This window comes from Chiloscyllium punctatum, chromosome 7, assembly GCF_047496795.1.
Source record: "Chiloscyllium punctatum isolate Juve2018m chromosome 7, sChiPun1.3, whole genome shotgun sequence".
Taxonomy (NCBI): domain Eukaryota; kingdom Metazoa; phylum Chordata; class Chondrichthyes; order Orectolobiformes; family Hemiscylliidae; genus Chiloscyllium; species Chiloscyllium punctatum.
Genome location: NC_092745.1, coordinates 105,997,532 through 106,017,576, shown reverse-complemented (window position 1 = coordinate 106,017,576; position 20,045 = coordinate 105,997,532). Strand labels below are relative to the sequence as shown.

The window sequence follows — 20,045 nt, the reverse complement described above, 5'->3', positions numbered from 1 at the left end:
AAAAAGTTGCCCCTTAGGGCTCTTTTATATCTTTCCCCTTTCACCCTAAACCTATGCCCTCTAGTTTTGGACTCCCCGATCCCAGGGAAAAGCCATTGTCTATTTATCCTATCCATGCCCCTCATAATTTTGTAAACCGCTATAAGGTCACGCCTCAGCCTCCAACGCTCCAGGGAAAACAGCCCCAGCCTGTTCCACCTCTCCCTATAGCTCAAATCCTCCAACCCTGGCAAAATCCTTGTAAATCTTTTCTGAACCCTTTCAAGTTTCACAACATCTTTCCGATAGGAAGGAGACCAGAATTGCACGCAATATTCCAACAGTGGCCTAACCAATGTCCTGTACAGCCGCAACATGACCTCCCAACTCCTGTACTCAATCTCTGACCAATAAAGGAAAGCATACCAAATGCCTTCTTCACTATCCTATCTACCTGCGACTCCACTTTCAAGGAGCTATGAACCTGCACTCCAAGGTCTCTTTGTTCAGCAACACTCCATGAAGTGCATAAGTGCTGCTAAGATTTGCTTTCACAAAATGCAGCACCTCACATTTATCTGAATTAAACTCCATCTGCCACTTCTCAGCCCATTGGCCCATCTGGCCCAGATCCCGTTGTAATCTGAGGTAACCCTCTTCACTGTCCACTACACCTCCAATGTTGGTGTCATTTGCAAACTTACTAACTGTACCTCTTATCCTCTCATCCAAATCATTTATGTAAATAACAAAATGTAGAGAGCACTCTACTGGTCACAGGCCTCCAGTCTGAAAAACAACCCTCCACCACAAACCTCTGTCTTCTATTTTTGAGCCAGTTCTGTATCCAAATGGCTAGTTCTCCTTGTATTCCATGAGATCTAACCTTGTTAATCAGTCTCCCATGGGGAACCTTGTCGAACGCCTTACTGAGGTCCATATAGATCACATCTACTGCTCTGCCCTCATCAATCTTCTTTTGTTACTTCTTCAAAAAACTCAATCAAGTTTGTGAGACATGATTTCCCAGGCACAAAGCCATGTTGACTATCCCCAATCAGTCCTTGCCTTTCCAAATACATGTACATCCTGTCCCTCAGGATTCCCTCCAACAACTTGCCCACCACTGAGGTCAGGCTTACCGATCTTCTTTTAAATGATCCCTTGAAATTGCATCCCTGTATCTCATTTATCTAGCACACTTGAGTTTTGTGTTGCATTCATAGAAATAGCAAAGACATCTATCCTCCCTTGAAAGTTGCTGTTATTCATCCATCAGCTGAAGAACTTGTGTGCTCCACGAGAATAAGTCAACTCATAATAGCCTGTGGGTAATTTAGCCATTTTGTACTAGGAAACAGTAGCATTGTTTTGCAATATTTAATAATTTGTGAGGACCTAAGTTTGAAGAATAACAGACATTTAAGGTTGAATTAAAAGACACATTGAAACTTTACTTTTAACAAGTCATTTCTTAAAACCACATATAATTTCTGTTTCTTTGCTTGAACTCACTTCGCGGAAAACATCTGATTGAATTAAGGAGTGGGAGAGAGGTTCTGATTCGAGCTTATTTGGAATTTCAGTCGGGGAGAAGATTAGTGAAAAAAAAAGCTTCCCAGCTAAACTCTCCTGTTTCTAAAAAAGAACCTATGTGAATCTACTGTAGTAACTGCAGCCCTGGTGTAGGTGCTTTCATATGAGAAGCTCTGAAGCAATTTCTCAATATTTCCTGAATGAATGCATCTACAAAGATTCCCAGTATGTGCCATTCACCATGTGTGCCAGAACATCAGACTCGCAGCCCCGAACACCTCAAATCTTGTTCTTTTTGCCTTCAAGAGCTCAGGCATATTGTCAATAAGAATATTTTATAATTGAATGTCTCAGATTACAATTGTCTGTTAACCAATTCTGCCCCTTTGTGGAATAAGTTTTGTTTTATAATAAACTTTGTGTTTATTAAAGAAGACTGGTTCATGGATTTTTAAAATTCTAAATCTAATACAGAGAAAGAATACAATTGGCGTATTGGGAACTGGGTAAAATAATGCAGTTTGTGTGGTAATATATGGAGTATGGAGACAAGCGAAAGATAGTGCATCTCCCATCTTGGCTACTGCAGTATACGCTTGAGTAATGGTTAATCTTGTGTAAAGTTCGTGCCCCAAACTTTGACCAAAAACCATCCATTTTAATTTACCTTGCACATAGGTCATCACTTAATTTTTAGGTAAATGATCTGCTGAATGATCACTACACCACCAAAGAAAGCTATACAGTTCTTAGTGTCTGAACACATAATTTTGGTTCCTTTTGTGCTACATTTGTGAGTGAGATTTGTGGGAACAGTCTTCAGGCTGGTAATTCTGTGATAGTGAGGTGTTGGAAAAGGTTGGATTTGAACCTTTGCAAAATGTTACTCATACAAACGTTGAACCCATACTTTTAAATTTACAGCTGTAGAAACTTTGGTTGGGCCACATTTGGAACTTTGTGCACAGTTATGGTCACCACACTACCAGAAGGATATGGAGGCTTGGAGAGGATACAGAAACATTTTACCAGATTGTTGCCTAGTTTGGAGGATTTTAGCTAATGTGGAGAGATTGGATTAGCTTTATTGTCACATATACTCAAATGAATGTAATGAAGAGTTTACAAGTCACCACTTAACATATTAGTTACAAAGTACCTAGGTACAGATTCTCAGGCAAAAAAAAGAAACATAAAGAAATAAAAGTTCCAGCATTACAAATCTTAAGAGTAAATTAGAAAATAGAGAAATAATAAGTTCAGAATAATACTATTTCCAACCCAGTCTGGCACCTAGAATCCAGTCTGTGCTGAGTCTTGACTTTGGATCATGCTGGGCTTCATCTCGAGGCTATCGAAGCCAGGAGACCACTCTGGAATCACCTCGAGGCTGGATGTCCAGGCTGAGGACAGTCCCGTTCGAAAGATGGCCATGGCCGTGAGTTACTGAAAGACCACCATGCTAAGCTACCGAGAGACTGCCAGGCTGGGTCAGGAGACCACCATGCCAGGCTGGAAGAATGCTACACCATGCCATGCCAGGAGAACACCACGTCTCACCGAGTCTGTGCTGAGGTCAGGAGGACGAGTCTGTGCTGAGGCCAGGAATTCAGGATGATGCAGAATAAAGAAGAGAGGGAAAAATAAACACAAAGGAGAAAAAGAAAAAGAAATGGATGGAGTGGATGAGCTCTAGCTGAAGCATCCTACTCCTGCCATCTTATAAGAAGAAAGGATGTTGTGCAGGGTGAGGTAACATCGAATTTGAGAGAATGGAGCTGGAGTGTGGACTAGCATGTTTTATAATATTTTGATGTACATCTGTAGGTCCGAATTAGAAATTCACTCTCCCATATTCACAGATGATCAGCTTCGTGCCATGAAAGGGGCTGAACCTGCACTGTGTGCTGCCATCTTTATTGTGGGCACCATTGTAGAGGAATAGAGAGAAACAGATTGTGTCCAGGCAGAATGCTTTTGGTTTGGAAAAGCATCATGTGTCATCACAGTTTTGGTGGGCCAAAGGGCTTGTTCTTCTGCTGTGTTGTACTGCTCTTTGAAATTCATCTGCCACCTTTCTGCCCACTCCATCAACTTGACTAGATCCTTATGGAGTTTTACACTATCCTCCTCACAGTTTACAATTCTTCCAAGTTTAGTGTCACCCGTAAACTTTGAAATTGTTCTCTGCACGCCAGGCTCTTGATTATTAATAGATGTTAGGAAAAACAAAGGTCCAATCCCTGGTGAACTCCATTCCAAGTCTTCCTCCAGCCCAAAAAATATCCACAACCATTATTCTCTTTCCTATCACTTAGCCAGTTTTGTGTCCATGTTGCTATTGACCTCTTTATTCATGACCAAAACTTTCCTCACAAGTCTATTTGTGGCACTGTATCAAATGCCTTCTGAAAGTCCACATTCACCATGTCAAAACAGTTAGCATTGTCAAAACGTTTGTCAAAACTATTACTTCCTCAAAAATATCTCCTAACATGTTAGTTAAACATATTTCCCTTTCGACATCCATGCTGACTTTTCCCAATCAATCCAGATTCTTCCAGAGAACTACTAATTCACTGAATCTAGAATATTTTCACCACTGAAGTTAAACTGCTTGGCTTTTCCTTTCAACTTTTCTTGAACATGGTCGTAATCTTCACAATTCTCCAGTCTTCTGGCACCTCCCCGATTCTGGAAAAGACTGAAAGAATGTGACCAGTGCCTCTACAATTTCCACTCTCGCTTCCTTCAGTATCCTTGAGTGCATCTCATTTTGTCCAGTCTATCCAACACTTTTGCCCTATCAAATTTTAAACATTCTGGTGACTGAGTACCCTCCTCTGTCACTATGGCTTGAGTAGCATCTCTTTCTTTAATAAAATCAGATACAAAAGTATTTATTTGTAAATTAATTTGTAAAATAATCCGTAAATTGGACAACTTTTGTTCCTTAGTTCTCATCAAGTTGATTTCTATCCTTGCACCTACCAAGGTATTCTCTTTCTTGAGCCCTTCTGAACCAATACTGCTCCTATCCGCCTTTCCTTCCTCTTCTGATTACCTTGTACTCTGGAATATTTAAACTCAGTCTTACCCTTCCTTAAGCCAAGTCTGTGATATCACTATTACATCAAAATTCCATGGGCAATCTGCACCTATAACTCCCCAATCTCATTTACTGTTTTCCATTCATTCACATATATGCAGAGTAACTCAGATTTAGACTTTTGTTTCTCTTTTGCTATGACTTCACTCCTACCTTTCTATTGTCTATGTTCTTTCAATTTGCGTATCTGAGTATCCTAAGCTGAAGTGCTGGATCCCTGAACGTGAGCCTGAATATGTTATCTTTCTGTCTCCTCTCTTTCCCCTACCCTTCCCTTGATCCTCAGTCTCAGTATATCCTCTTCTACCCATCTCTATTGCCTTTCTTGCTCTGTTATGTGGAAACATAGCAACATACAAAACAGGAACTAGAATTGATCATTCAATATGGTTACCGCTGATCGTAATGCTCAGTGCCATGTTTCTGCTTTTGCTCCATACTTTTGATCACTTTAGTCCTAAGGCCTATAACTAACGTCCTCTTGAAAACGTTCAGTGCTTTCATCTCAACCACTTTCTGTGGCAAAGAATTCTCTGGGTGAAGACAATTCTCCATATCTTTGTTCTAAAAGGCTTACCCAATGTCCTCCTCTGTGGAAGCTGAAGTTTTGGGCTTCTTACTGTCTCCTTTGTCACCGCAGTGTTGAAGCTGAAGTCCTAAGCCCCTAACCCTGAGCCTCAATATATCCTCTTGCTGCTTCCTGTCTTGTTGTTTTATTGAAGCTGAGATGAAAAGAAATTGGAGTCATTAAGCTTGCACTTCATTGTGAGTGAGTGGGACAGTGAAGATAGGTTTAGAAGTTTTTCCTTTAAATCATTCACTCCACGAGTTCATTAATTCATTTTCCCATCACCCTTCTGCCATGTAAACATGGATAAAATATTGAGTTTTCAGGAACACTATCCTCTCTGGGATGTTTTCTTGTAAAATCTATGAACAAGCTGGATTAGTTGCTGTCCAGGGTGTGTGGCGAATAGCAGTCTCTGGGACCTTAGGGAGATAGAGAAAAATGGAGCCAAACCAGGATTCCAATCAGTAATTGATGCTGGAAAATGTGCATGTAATTGGCAGAAGAATTTTGATAAACATTTCATATACTCAGGTGCCCACAGTCTGTTTAAATCACTGACAAATCAACATGGACATCAGAATTATGGACAAAATGCAACATGTAATGAAATATATGTTGAGTCATTAAATTCAGCATGTCCAGTGGAGTCACAAAAAAAGGTTGGGACTGGGGTTAATGAAACCAGATGGAAGAAGTGACTGTGCTACCACAACTAAACCATGTATCCAAACCCAACTTCCACTTCCACATCATTAGAATGCAGTTTCCTCGAGATGAGGGTAATACCTGTGAGATTAGTTTGTAATGTTAGACATCTTATCCCGATGAAGCTACAGAACATAAGGAGGCCACATTCTGCTTAAAATTCATTCAGTTTTTCCTTTTGAGATTGGGACTGTGAAACTGAACAGGAAGTATCTGTTTGTAAGTAGGAAATTACATCTTTGATTAGATTAGATTAGATTACTTAGATTACTTACAGTGTGGAAACAGGCCCTTCGGCCCAACAAGTCCACACCGCCCCGCCGAAGCGTAACCCACCCATACCCCTACATCTATATCTACCCCTTACCTAACACTATGGGCAATTTAGCTTTGCTTTCATTTTATTTTAAAGTTCACTTCAAGTTTCAATTTTCAGGAATGAAACCACAACTTTAAGTTGGAACTATCAATTGAATGGTGAATTAGCTAATTTGAAACAAATGATATAAAGAGTACATGGTAATAAAAGGATTATCAGATGATTCAAATTAAGAGGATGTACTGCATTTAATGTTCCCAATGCATATATATATTCAATATGGTTAAGGGTATAACATTTTGTGTTTTTCTATATTATCAAAATATGTATCCATCTGTCAGTGATCTAAACAGCCCACGGACAGATAAGTTTGTGAAATGTTTGTCAATATCCCCTTTTATTGTTGATACATCATTTAAAGCTGAGCTGAAACTAGTGTCAAAGCCCAGAGATGAGACCTGGTTGGCGGTTAGTCACAAAGGTGATTCTGTCAAGAGACTTCCTATGTGTGCATTCATCTTCACAGCTGTTGTATGATCTGTACAGTTCTTTTCCTGTCAAAAGCCTGTGTTCATGGCTTTTTATTCCCATAGTACATACAGTACAGTCAGAGCTTTGAAATGGGAATGTATCTGACAGCAGTGATTATGTTTGAAAAGACTTGCAGTCTTTTTTATCAATTTTACTTTTTAACTAATAGGAATTACTCTTAATTTTTTTCTCTCTCTCTTTCCCAAACCCTTGAGTGGAGAGAGACCATTTTGAATATCGAATCATAGTAGATATCATCTAGTGGAAGAGGCTGAAACCTGGAACTGATCCAAAAATAATTGATCGCAAATCTAAAATACAGTGTAAATACTTTTAGAATAAATCTAAGTGCTCATATTTAGAGTACAGCTACATTTGTTGCAATTCACTCCTGTCAGTTGATGAATGGCACTAATTTGTGAGGATCCAAATCAGCAGAATGCATGCAGAAACCTTCGGGCATCAATGTAAATGCAGAAAACCCAAAACAGTGCATAATTGAATGAATGTGCTGTAGTCTCATCTTTGATTTGTGTTTTATCTGAAGAGAGTTTGAAGTACCTTTCACAGGGCAAGAGAAATTTACGACAGGCTAAATTTACATGTGTATTAGTTGATCTTCTTGACATTGAAAAATGAGCAATGAATGAGACTACTTGTTTGTTTCTAAAAGTAAGTTTATTATAAAAATGTAACTATTTACATCCACATGATTCTTCCCATGATTCCTATTTTTAAGTGTGTTTTGATCTTCTTGAACCTTTTTTTGAGATAAGTTTGGCTAGTTCAGTTTATTTGATTTGCCTTTTCATTTATATCTCTTTATTTCAGTTGCAATTCAGGCTTAGAAAGTAATTGCTTTACTGAGAGCAGACTGAAATTACCATTTTGTTTAGTAATCATGATTTGAGTTAAATGAACCCAGTTTTATCCACATAATACTTCGATGTGACTATTGGATTTAAAATCCTGTGCAAATCAGAATGTCCCAACTACCAACCTTCCGATATTTTACTTTTACTGAGAATTTCTATCTTTTGGATTTTCAAGTTTTTCGATTTCAAATTGAGAAGATGTAGTTAGAATTGGTGTATGGAGTTCTGATCAGGCATTCATGATCTTTTATAAGCACTGCTTATACCTTTCACAGTGAATAGTAGTTAGCTTTTGGAAAACCACTTGAAAATTGCTGGGTTCCTTAATGCAAATTTCCTGTTTTCAAAGTCAATTTAATTTATTTGATTAGCGGTGAGGGGTGCTGGATGAGTAATAACTGCTGATTATTGTTTATATTTTGTCAAGATATTTGCCTGACTTACTTTTTAAAAAGTGAAGGTGTACTTTTAAGTTTTGACAGATAACAATGAATTAGGCCTTGGCACAAAGTACATAAAATACTGGAAGTTGGATACTTTATCCTATTAGCCTCAAACTTTCACTGTTCCATTTCAGGTGTTTCTGCAATGTGCTGCAACTCCAAGTGACCTTGATTCACACTGCTCATATTAACAGGGTGAATATAAGCGAGCAGTGCATGTACAAGCTTTGTTAACCACACCTCAGGATATTTGTCTCTGCAATAAATAAAGAAAGCTCCCTAAAATACCCAATTTTCTAAATTTAAAACGTTATTCCCTCAAATGTTTGCTTTACAGAATTCCAATTTCTTAGTAACGTTTTATCCATTCTGCCTTGCTAATTTAAAAGTTGACATAATTTTATAATGATGTGATTTCAAAATTTCCCAACTTTTATTTGACTACATGCATACAGAAGGTTTTCACTGTAATTCCAAGTCTGTGTTAGAAAGCTAGAAATGTTATGCAAAACACTTGTGCTTATAAGAGAGAGTTACAGGATTAATAACAAATTACCCTATATAGAATAATTGTCCCTGATCAAAAGGATGTAATCAAGAATTCTGATGGACCTGTACAAAATTTGGAATTTTAAAAAATTTTTTTATGGATACTAGGAAATAAACCAATAACTCTGAAAGTAATTCAGAAAAAGTGATATCAATCAGTATCTTTTCCTATCCTGAGCTCTTGCTGGAAAAGTTCAGCACAATTTGAGTGCCAATCAGAAAACGAGAATGTTGCACTCACCCTCAAGTCTCTGGAATGTAATAGACAAATATCAGCCTGTGTGCCTGATCTTCATTGTCAATTCTAACTTTGAATGATTTCATAGATTTGACTCGGTGATTATTTGGTTCAATAACTATTAAGGTTTATTGTCCGTTCACATGGAATTTTACATTCTAAACAAGAGTTATATAATATGGAAAGCAGTAAACAATGAGAAGCAGTGGCTAGCACTGCTGCCTCACAGCTCCAGGGACCCGGGTTCAATTCCAGCTTTGGATAATTGTCTGTGTGGAGTTTACACATTCTCCCTCTGTGTGGGTTTCCTTTGGGTGCTCTGGTTTCCTCCTGCAATCCAAAGGTGTGCGGGTCAGGTGAATTGGCCATGCTAAAGTTCCCGTAGTGTTGGGTACATTAGTCACGGGTAAATATGGAGTTGCTCTTCAGAGGGTCATTGCGGAGTTGTTGGGCTGAATGGCCTGTTTCCATAGTGTAGGGAATCTAAAAAGCCAATAATCTATCAAGCAGTATGGAGGACATTAGAAAAATGTGGTTCTGGTCTAACGTGCATTTCATTAACGTGAATTGGTTATAACGTGATTGACGAATTGTGTTTGGATAATGCAAACTTCCTGTCAAATGGGTATAGGGATTTTCTATAGCAATCTTCTCCAGTGCGACTTTCTGTACTGGTTTCCCATAGTGTGAGGTTGCAGTGGAATGCACCTGTAGGTTATAGCAGAATGATCTGTAGTGCAGAGTCAATAGAATGTTGCTTGATGTAGGGAAATGAAGGCTGCTGTTTTCCCTTATTACTTCTGAGTGAGAAGGCAGGCGCCAAAAGACCTAGATACTCACCATCGCCACTAAAGAGAATGCCTCCTTGATCAATTTTGATCAGGCACTTGAGCAGTGATCTGGTGGGCTTCTAAGCCAAACAAGTTGCAGGATTGTGAAGTCCGGCTCTGATTTGAGCTACAGCACCATTTAAAGGCTGCTGGTTGTACAGCATTGCTGAAAATCAGCATGCAGAAAATTACTGATCAGCTGGGAAATTGAGAGGCGGGGGATGGATGGAGAGGTAGCGCAGAGGCAGGGCAAGCATTATACTTCATCCCGTCCATGTCCTTGACTGCCCCTGGAATGGAACAGATTGAGGCTCCCACCCAGCAGGTCCTGTTGCAGCAATTAGGAAGGCTGTAATTTTTTTTAACTGCCTGGAACAAGTTAATTGGGTCGATTGCTTGCAGAAGCCCTTCTGTGATTGTTAATTGATCCTGAAGAGCTTTAGTTGGAAGAAGTTCTGAATATTAAACTTGGGCCTTCCCATTAAGAACTTAATTTTCTGAGGTGAAGGGAAGATGGATATCTCTGGTGCCAACCCATAGGATTATTTGCCTTTCCTCTTACTTTCCCTGCCACTTCCAAGGAAGTGAACATTTCAGCCACAAATACAAAGGAAGAGTTTAAAATATGGGGCAATTGCAATTCCAATTGCATTAGAGCAGCATAGATCCTTGACATATCAGAGCACAGAATAAGTAAAAGTATAAACATAAAACAAATAATACTTAAGGTTAGCAAGGTAGGTTGTATCTAGCAAAAGAAAAAACATTGCTATTTCCTGATTCTTGACTTGACAGAGCTTTGTAAGTGAAAGTACAGTGCCAAGTGGATTAATGGCCTGTTTCTGCTTCAAATTAATTTGTTCATTTGTTTCTACTTGGCAACATCATGAGCTCAAGGACAAGAGATCTAACTAGTCAAAGTCCACTTTCTAACCTACCAGCTGTCTTTTCTCAAACACTATAATTTTTTTTCCTTTATGGTGGTATTGCTTGCAAATTGTTCAGTTGAGTGCAAAATGATTTTTTTTCCCAGTAACATTCAAGTTCTGTACTGCCAGACGGTGAAAAGTAAATCTGTTAAAGCATTTGAGTTTTTGTCATGAGTTGACTGTAATTTTTTGCAAACTTAAATTGGTGGTTACATTTTCACAACTCAAGACCAAAGTCAATGAAAATCAGGAAAGTGACAATAGTGATTTTTTAAATCATTGATTGATAAGCATCATCCAGTGCAGGGACATTGTGCTTTAGAGTATGAATTTCTGCATGTCTTATTATCTTTGTATTTACATGAATGAGGTTCATTCTGCTTGCAGTGTTCTATGATAGTTCTAATTCTGCGATGATTCTAATTCTGCTGCACAAACAGTTGTGTTTACATTTTTGTTTTAATATCCAGACAGTTGGACTAATCTACAATACTCTGATCATTTGCAGCTCTGCCAAGTTTTACCCGAATCCCTGTGGACCAGATTGGAATTTCTGGAGGAGTGGCTTCATTTGTGTGCCAAGCAGTAGCAGAACCTAAACCTCGTATCACTTGGATGAAAAAAGGGAAGAAAGTCAGCTCTCAGCGCTTTGAGGTAAGGTTCTGACCCTTAATAGTTAAAGGTAAAGGTTGGATGAAACCAGGCTGAACTACTTGGAAGAATCATAGATATTGAATGTTAATTTGCATGACAGAATTGTAACAGTAATTTACTTTTTTTTTGGCTGACTGAGTAATACTTAGAGAAATCCATTACCATGTTTAACCCACCTGAAGTGTTTTATTTGCTCATTATGGTGTGCACTCACTTAGTTTAGTCCAGAAGTGTGGTTTAGCAAAACAGAGGCTGAGGGACCCTCCAGTCTTTAAAGAAGTAGCAAACAAAAAGCCAAGAACTGCAGATGGTAGAAATCTGAAACAAAAACAGAAATTGCTGAAGAAGCTCAGTGGGTCTGGTAGTATCTGTGGAGAGAAAGCAGAGTCCATTGATCTTTCTTCAGAACCTTCTGAGTGTCTGATTTTGCAGAGTTGCTGAGTTTCTCCAGCAATTTCTTTTTCTATATAAAGAGATTCCACTGGAGTTTAATCAGGGTAAAACTATACAGTTTACAAAGAACTTAAGAAATTGTAGCAGGAGTCAGCCATAATCTCACCAAGTTTCTATGTAATTGAAGTAAGATGTAAGAAGTTCATTAAAACTATCCTCAAGAGTGATGGAAGATGTCATCAACAGTTATCAAATGGCACTTGCTGAGCAGCAACCAGTTTGGGTCTTGCCAAGACTATTCAGTTCCTGACCTCATTGCAGACTTGGTTCACATGGACAAAAGAGCTGAATTCCAGAAGTGAGGTGAAAGTGACAACCCTTGACATCAAGAAGACCTGACAAAACTGGAATCAATGGGAATCAGAGGTAAATCTCCGCTGGTAGAATTCGTACCTAGCACATAGGATGATGACTGTGGTTGTCAGAGGTCATTTCAACTTGCTACTTGTCAGCCCAAGCCTGAATATTGTCCAGATCTTGTTGCATTTGAACATGAGCTGCTTCAATATCTGAGGAATCGCAAATGGTGCTGAACATTGTGCAATTATTGGCGAACATCTGTACATCTAACTTTATTATGGAAGTGAGTTCATTGATGAAGCAGCTGAAGATGGTTCAACCTTGGACATTACTCTGAGGAACTCCTGCAGAGATGTCATGGAGCTGAGATGATTGATCTCCAACAACCACATTCATCTTCCATGTACCCGGTATGACTCCAACCATTGAAGAGTTTGCCCCACAACTGAAACCCATTGATTCCAGTTTTGCAAGGGCTTTTTAATACCATACTCAGAAAGTGAGGACTGCAGATGCTAGAACTCAGAGTCGAGAGTGTAGTGCTGGAAAAGCACAGTAGGTCAGGCAGCTGAGGAGCAGAAAAATCGATATTTCGGGCATAAGGAATACCATACTTGGCCAATTACAGCCTTGATGTCAAGAGCTGTCACTGTCACCTCATCTCTGGAATTTACCTCTTTTGTCCATATTTGAACCAAAGCGTAATGAGCTAAGTGGCCCTGGCAGAACCCAAACTGGCGTCACTCAGCAGGTTATTGCTATGCAGTGCTTGATAACCGTGTTGATGACACCTTTTGTCACTTTGAGGGCAGTTTTCATAACTTTGGCTTTTATTCCCCTAATCTTAGAGAGTGAAATAAATCAAATTGTTTTCAGTGACAGAAAAGATTTGTCAGGATAGGTACGAGGGACCTGTTTCTTCTAGTAGACTGCAGTCTGCATCATTTAACTGAACAGCAGCATAATTAATTCGTCTAACTCTGATTTCTCCTTGATCACGTGTAAAAATTCTACATTAGCAGAGCATGCTCATGGCTTTGAGAACCAAGCGCCCTTGCTTGGAACAGGGAGGAATAGAGCTGACACAGTGCTGGGACCTCGAATGTTCCAACTAATGCTACTATTCTTCCATTCTTAGACATTTCCATATCCGACATATTAATGGCCATCATACAAGCTAAAGTAGGTTAGTTAAAGAATAATCAGATTCCTTAAAGCAGAAATCTACTTGTAAATGATCAATTATTTCAACTGTTCTTTAGCACTTCAACTCATTTTGTTCACTTAATGAATAAATGACAACTAAGCTTGATCTTGTCCTTTTGCCCGAAACGTCGATTTCGCTGCTCGTTGGATGCTGCCTGAACTGCTGTGCTCTTCCAGCACCACTAATCCAGTTTTTACCTTGATCTTGTCCTCACCAAGTGTCTCATATACAAGCATTTTGCAAGAGATATGACTGGTAGCAAGCAAGACTGTTAAAACTGTGACTGAAAGTAGCTGGATCTCTGGGAATTTTAGTTTCATATGATATATCAGATTAGGTAGTATTTTTACCCACCCTCTGAAGTGCTATTGATCCAGAAATTGTCTAATTCAACATTTATTGATGATTCTCCATGCAGCCTAATGACGAGTATTTTGGAACAATCAAGGGGGGCATTTGCTGGATATATGATTGTACAAAATCAGCTTTATGGACACTTGGAAAAGCTTTTCCATGGCTCCCAATAGAGAAATCTTCTTTGACTCGGCAAAAGTTAGGACTGCAGATGCTGGAAACCAGAGTTTAGATTAGAATGGTGCTGGAAAAGCACAGCAGGTCAGGTAGCATCCGACGAGCAGAAAAATCGACATTTCGAGCAAAATCCCTTCATCAGGAATGGAGTCAGGAAGCCTCCAGGGTGAAGAGATAAACGGGGGGGGGTGGGGCTGGGGAGAAGGAAGCAAAGTGTACAATAGGTGAATAGGGATGGGGGCCACTTCTATTAGTTCTGTATTCAACTAGGTGCTCTTTAATTGATTTCCAGGTTATAGAATTTGATGATGGCACTGGATCAGTGCTTCGAATTCAACCACTAAGAGCACCACGAGATGAAGCAATCTATGAGTGCACAGCAGCGAATAGTGTTGGGGACATAACAACGAGTGCCAAACTAACAGTACTTGCAGGTAAGAATATTTTTTCTTTTTGTTGTAGCATTTAATTTGTTAATGCAACATCAAATCTCACCATGCTGCCAACAGAATCAGTGTAAATTGTCAATTAGCTGTTAACATGATGTGGATGTGCACATTTAGTGATGGAAGAGGTCAGTTGAATATAAGGAATTTAACCTGATACAATGCAGAACTATACAGACCTGGAAAGAGTCAAGATTGTGAAAGACAGACCATAAGACAATGAAAGCAACAACAGGCAATTTCAGAGACTTAATTACATCTCTTCTAGTTGCATTTGGAGTTTAATGCCGCAAGGGATTTTGTAGAAGAAATGTCTATTCATTTTGCAAGCTATTCAACCTGTTCATATCACACTGATAACCCAGATATCCAGAGTTACTATGGCCTCATTGATTGCATGGATCTGACCCATTTTCAGTTCGTTTTAGGGTAGCACAGTAGCTCATTAATTAGCAGTGCTGCCTCACAGTGCTAGGAAGCTGGGTTTCATTCCATCCTAAGGTAACTATGTGGAATTTGTACATTCTGCCCATATCTACTTGGGTTTCCTCTGGGTGCCCTGATTTCCTTCCTCAGTCCAAAGATAAGGTTAGGTGGGTTATCCATGGTAAACACAGGGGGTTACAAAAGTGCGATTGGTCTGGGTGGGATGGTTTTCAGAGGGTCAGTGTGGACTCATTGGGCTGAATGGCGTGCTTCCACACTGTAGGGATTCTATAATTTTGAATTGCATTTTCTTAAGATGAGTCCATACCACTTATTGTATGAAGTAGACAAGAATATCTATAGCAGTAGCATGTAAACCGGCTGAGAATCTATTGCATTTGTATATTTGTATTGCACCTTGCACTGAATATGGTTTTATTCTAAGAGGTTGCTAATCCAATGTCATTCATTATATCTATAGATATGTCTTAATATAGATATATTTATAAAGTAATTATTTCACATTACTAATTCCATTCCTCTCCCAGGCAACTGATTTTGATTTAACCAGACTATTTGTAGCCTCAGGGTCTTATTTGACCCAGAGGTAGATTTATGAGCACCAATCCATTGCATCACCAAAGCCACCTACTCCCACCTTGTGCCCTACCTCACAATACCTATGATGTGTCTCGACTTCATTATTCCAATGCTCTCGTAATCTGACTCTATCTTCCATTGCACCCAAAATTGCACCCAAAACTTTCATGTTAGGTGATAGCTGTGTGGAAGATGGCAATATGGAACTCCATCATAGCTCAGGAAGAGAGGGAGAGATGCGAAGATAAGTGTACAAAATGGGAAAGAAATGGTAGATTTCAATGAAGGGGAATCCTTGTTTGAGGAAAGAGGAAGACCTATCTGAAGTGTGAAACTATCATTTGCAGAACAGTTGTGACTGAGATGGAGAAACTGCATAATAATATAAAATCTATCCAGGAAACAGTGTGGGAAGTCATGTGAAGACAAGTGTGGAATCAGGATCTTATAATTGTCAGTTATCCCCAGCAATTGGGATCAAGAAATCAATAAAGGGAAATTCATATTGAGAAAGTGGTTAAATAATATCTGGTGGTTTGTCTAGAGCAATGTGCAGCTTTAATATATATTTTCTGATGTGTACTCTATCACTTTGGCAGTATTTCAGTATTTCACTCACTTTACTAATTGCTGTTATACAGTAACTGAAGTGTAGAACCCACTACTAGCCCTGGATCTTTTTCAGTTTCATGCTCTGCTATTTAACTAAGTACAGTATAACAATAATTTAACAGCACTAAATTTCATCTTCTAATCTCCTACCCACTTAGAAGTTTTATTTAGAACCTTGGCCATGGCGCTCAAAATTGACAAGTTTGGATTGGGACTTGAGCACTTAGCATTCTTGTATGCTATTGGAACATAGGAACAGGAGTAACCATTCATCCTTTAAGCCTTTTCCTGTAATTGATGAGGTGAAGGTTGATTAGCTTCACTCCCTGTAGCTGCTTTGAGCCTATTACTTTTTATACCTCTGTCAAAGAAAACTTGCTATCAATATAATACAATAAAAAAAACTGCGAATGCTAAAGGGCTGAAACACCCAAAGTCACTGAATTCATCGGAACATAGGAACAGGAGTGGGCCGTTCAGCCCCTCAAGCCTGTTCCATCATTCAGTGAGATCATGGCTAATCTGTGATCTAACTCCATATACCTGCCTTTGGTCCATACCTCTTATTATTTTTGCTTAACAAAAATATATCAATCTCATGTTTGAAATTAACATCTGATTCACTGCCATTTGTGGAAGACAAATTCTAACAATTTCTCTTTATATTTCAAAACTCTACCACTCTCTGATTGAAAAGGTTTAAGTCCCAACACTAATTCTGTTTTGAATATTTGTTTCTAACATATATTTACTCTTAAAAAGTGGACACTGCTGTCATAAATTAATCTGAAGTATAGTCTAAATTCTGTAACTTACTTTACATAGGATTATAAAGATAAAGTTGGGTTTTCCTTGATTTGTAGGAAAAGTTGAAGACTGTTGTGAAAATTTACAGACACTTTCCGAATCTAAATCTGAGTAGTTCTTTATATCACATCACAGTAGAACACAAATCACTGTGTTTTCTCCCATCATACACACTTCATACCCTAATAATGTATTCATAGATGGCAATACTCAGCCATTGTCCCATGTATTCAGATAACCTTTATTCTCCCACTTGCTATTGTTTCCTGACAGCACTTTCTTCTTTCTCAGCCTTCACTCTGGTATTCCTCTTCTAAGTATAAGCCTCACTACATTGAATACATTGTCCTCATCTACACACCTAGTTACTGAAATAACTCCACTGAAGCCAATATCCCTTCATGAAGTCACCCTTTTGTTTTTACACATGCCTCGGACTTGACACTGGTCTGGCATCATCAGAGCTTCTGACTCTTCTGTTTATATCTGTCAACCAGAGCTCCTCTATTGGACCAGATTAACAGCCCCAATCAGGGAACTCATATGCTATGACGTTCACCTGGCTGACCTCATTACAATCACTACATCCCTGCCCCTCTGAGTCCAGGACATGGCTGGTTCTTTTTTTTGTATCTCCTCCTGGGGTGTTTTAGCACCGGGCCAGGTTCGTCCAATTCTACCTCTGATATGGGTGGTGTCACGCACAGTAAGCTCACCTATTCCGCACGGAGCATCTTGGAAAACATTAATGTCTTCTCTTCAGACGGCAAAGACGTTGGGGTGGCAACATCTTCCGCATCCATCTCAGATTCCGAGATATCTTCCATTCTTGATGGAAACAGAGAACCCATGGCTTCCAGAACAATTGGAAAGGCAGTCGAGGATTAGTGTACATTTGCTCCCACGTTGTTTGCAAGTTTGCAGCTTTCATATGGTCCATGTCCTTGTTCAGGCAATTGCACCTCCCCAAACTACATAGTGTCTGTGGTTCCTATACCAAACTTCATGGTATAACCTGGTGTTGTGTGATTTTTAACTTTGTCCACCGCAGTCCAGCTCTGGCACCTTCACATAATCTTTTGCTTAGCAGAGTCTTGTGTCCAGCATTAGTTTTCCTGATGCCATTTCACCCAGCCCCATACCTGGGAAGATTAGATTTAACCTGGTGCGGAGTTCTTTCCCCATTAGCAACTCTGCTGGAGCTACCCCTTTGGTTCCATGAGGGGTGATCCTCTAGTCAAATAGGAACCAGAACAGTTTGGTATCTACTGATATTGTAGACTGTTTCTTAAAGCCTGCCTTCAAAGTTTGGACTGCTCTTTCTGCCAGACCATTGGATGGTATGGAGCTGTCCTTCCACGTTGAATACCATTTGACTTTAGGAAATACTCAAATTCCCTGCTGGTGACCTGCACTTCCAGAAGTCCAAGTATTGCGAAAGATGCCTGCAGTTTTTCTATTGTTGTCCCCATGTTTGTTGAATGACATCTCTGCACATCCAGCCACTTTAAGTGGGCATCCACAATGACTAAGAACATTGAGCTGATGAAAAGACTTACATATTCAACATATAGGAGAAAGTGAGGACTGCAGATGCTGGAGATCAGAGCTTAAAAATGTGTTGCTGGAAATGCGCAGCAGGTCAGGCAGCATCCAAGGAGAAGGAGAATCGATGTTTCGGGCATAAGCCTTCCTGAAGAAGGGCTTATGCCCGAAACATCGATTCTCCTTCTCCTTTTATATTCAACATATAACCAAGTAATGGATTTACCAGGCAATTTCCATGAATGTGGGGGACCTGCTGGCCAGAATTTTTGTCCTTGCTAACACTCAGGGCACTGCCCTATCAACGTGGCTATGTCCTTATCCAGTCCTGGCCACCAGACATAGCCTGTTGCCAACATCTTCATTTTGAAAACCCCTGGATGACTCTGGTGCAGTTCCGCCAATAGTTGGCAGTAATCTTTGCACGGGACAATCATTCTGGCTTCCCATAATAATATGCCATCCACTATTGTGATCTGGTCCAAAATGGTTTCAGTTTTCGTTGTGACAGCCCTTTGGTTTCCCCCATCACCACCAGCTGTTTCAGTTCTACCAGGACTGGATCCTTCTGCATCCAAATTCTGATATTGTCAGCTGTCACTGGGAGTGTGTCCAGAAAATGTAAAATCATTACAGACTAGTTCAGTGGCGGTACCATTAGTGGTGTACCTGCAATGGGAGTCCGCTCATTATATCTGCATATGGTACTTGGCCTCCCAGACAGAGTTCCGACTTGTAATTATACACTTAGTATTACAGCTCACTACTGAATTTGGCTGGAAGACCTGGGTGGCACTGCCTTGTCCTCTTTAAGTAGGCCTAAAAGGGGTTTATGGTCTGTTATTAATACAAATTTACGTCTGTAAAGGTATTGGTGGAACTTCCTGATTCTAAATATGACTGCTAAACCTTCCTTCTCTATCTGCATTAGCCAAAGTCCACTGCATACATTACTGGCATTCCTCTCCATTGGGTCACCTGTGAGCTAATACCCCAATGATGTATGGGGAGCCATCACATGTCAATACCAGATCTCATTTGAGGTCATAGTGTGCCAACACCTGAGAGGAAGATAGCCGTTTCTTCACCTGCCTGAAAGCTATGGTTTGGCTATGACCATTTCCAAGGTTAACCCTTTTTTGAGAGTCAAATGTGCCAGGATGGAAGCCAGTTTATGTATGAACTGTCCATAATAATTCACCAGCTTTAAAGAAACACCTAAAGCCTTGGTACAGACATGGGAGCTAGAGCACCCTCACTTTATCTTCCAACTGTTGTAACCCTATCTTGCTGACTCTGTAGCCCAAGAGGTCATTTTGGGTGCCTGGAACACACATTTTCCCTTCTAAGTCACCTGAGAGAAACACTTAAGGACTATGTCCAAGTTCTCTAAGTGCTTCTTATTAGTCTTCCCTGTTATTAGTATGCAATCTACATAAGTTGCGATCTGGGGTAGACCTTGCAAAATGTTCTCCATCATCCACTGAAAAATTGCACAGTCTGACAATAACCAAGCTGGCAGTCTTGTATATTTGTACAAATCCTTAGGGAGATTAATTGTAGCATACTTCTGGGAATCCTGATCTAACCTCAGTTGCAAGTTCACATGGCTCATGACGAAAGTTCTGAAGTCAGTCCCCCCTCCTGCTTTGTGCATAAATACTAAATGCGAGGGATTGGGTATTTATCCAGCTGCGAAAAGTGATTTGCCATTTGTTTAAAATGCCCACCTGTCAGCCTTCACATTTGGTATGACTGGTGCTGTCCATTTCACAAACTGGACTAGTTTGATGATTCCTTTGCTTTCCAGTCTTCTGATTTCTATCTTTATACTTTTGCCTGCAAGGCAA

At 39.7% G+C, this 20,045-nt stretch overlaps 1 protein-coding gene across 21 annotated transcripts in view; it reads left to right on the top strand.

Moving 5' to 3' along the window:
- ptprfa (protein tyrosine phosphatase receptor type Fa) overlaps positions 1-20,045 on the top strand; it is a 440,327-nt gene that overhangs the window by 170,355 nt on the left and 249,927 nt on the right. For all 21 annotated transcript variants that reach the window (XM_072574526.1, XM_072574516.1, XM_072574533.1 and 18 more), the window contains exons 3-4: positions 11,123-11,268; positions 14,052-14,193. In XM_072574526.1, coding sequence (XP_072430627.1) covers positions 11,123-11,268; positions 14,052-14,193 — 288 coding nt within the window. The remainder of the gene's footprint in view (positions 1-11,122; positions 11,269-14,051; positions 14,194-20,045) is intronic.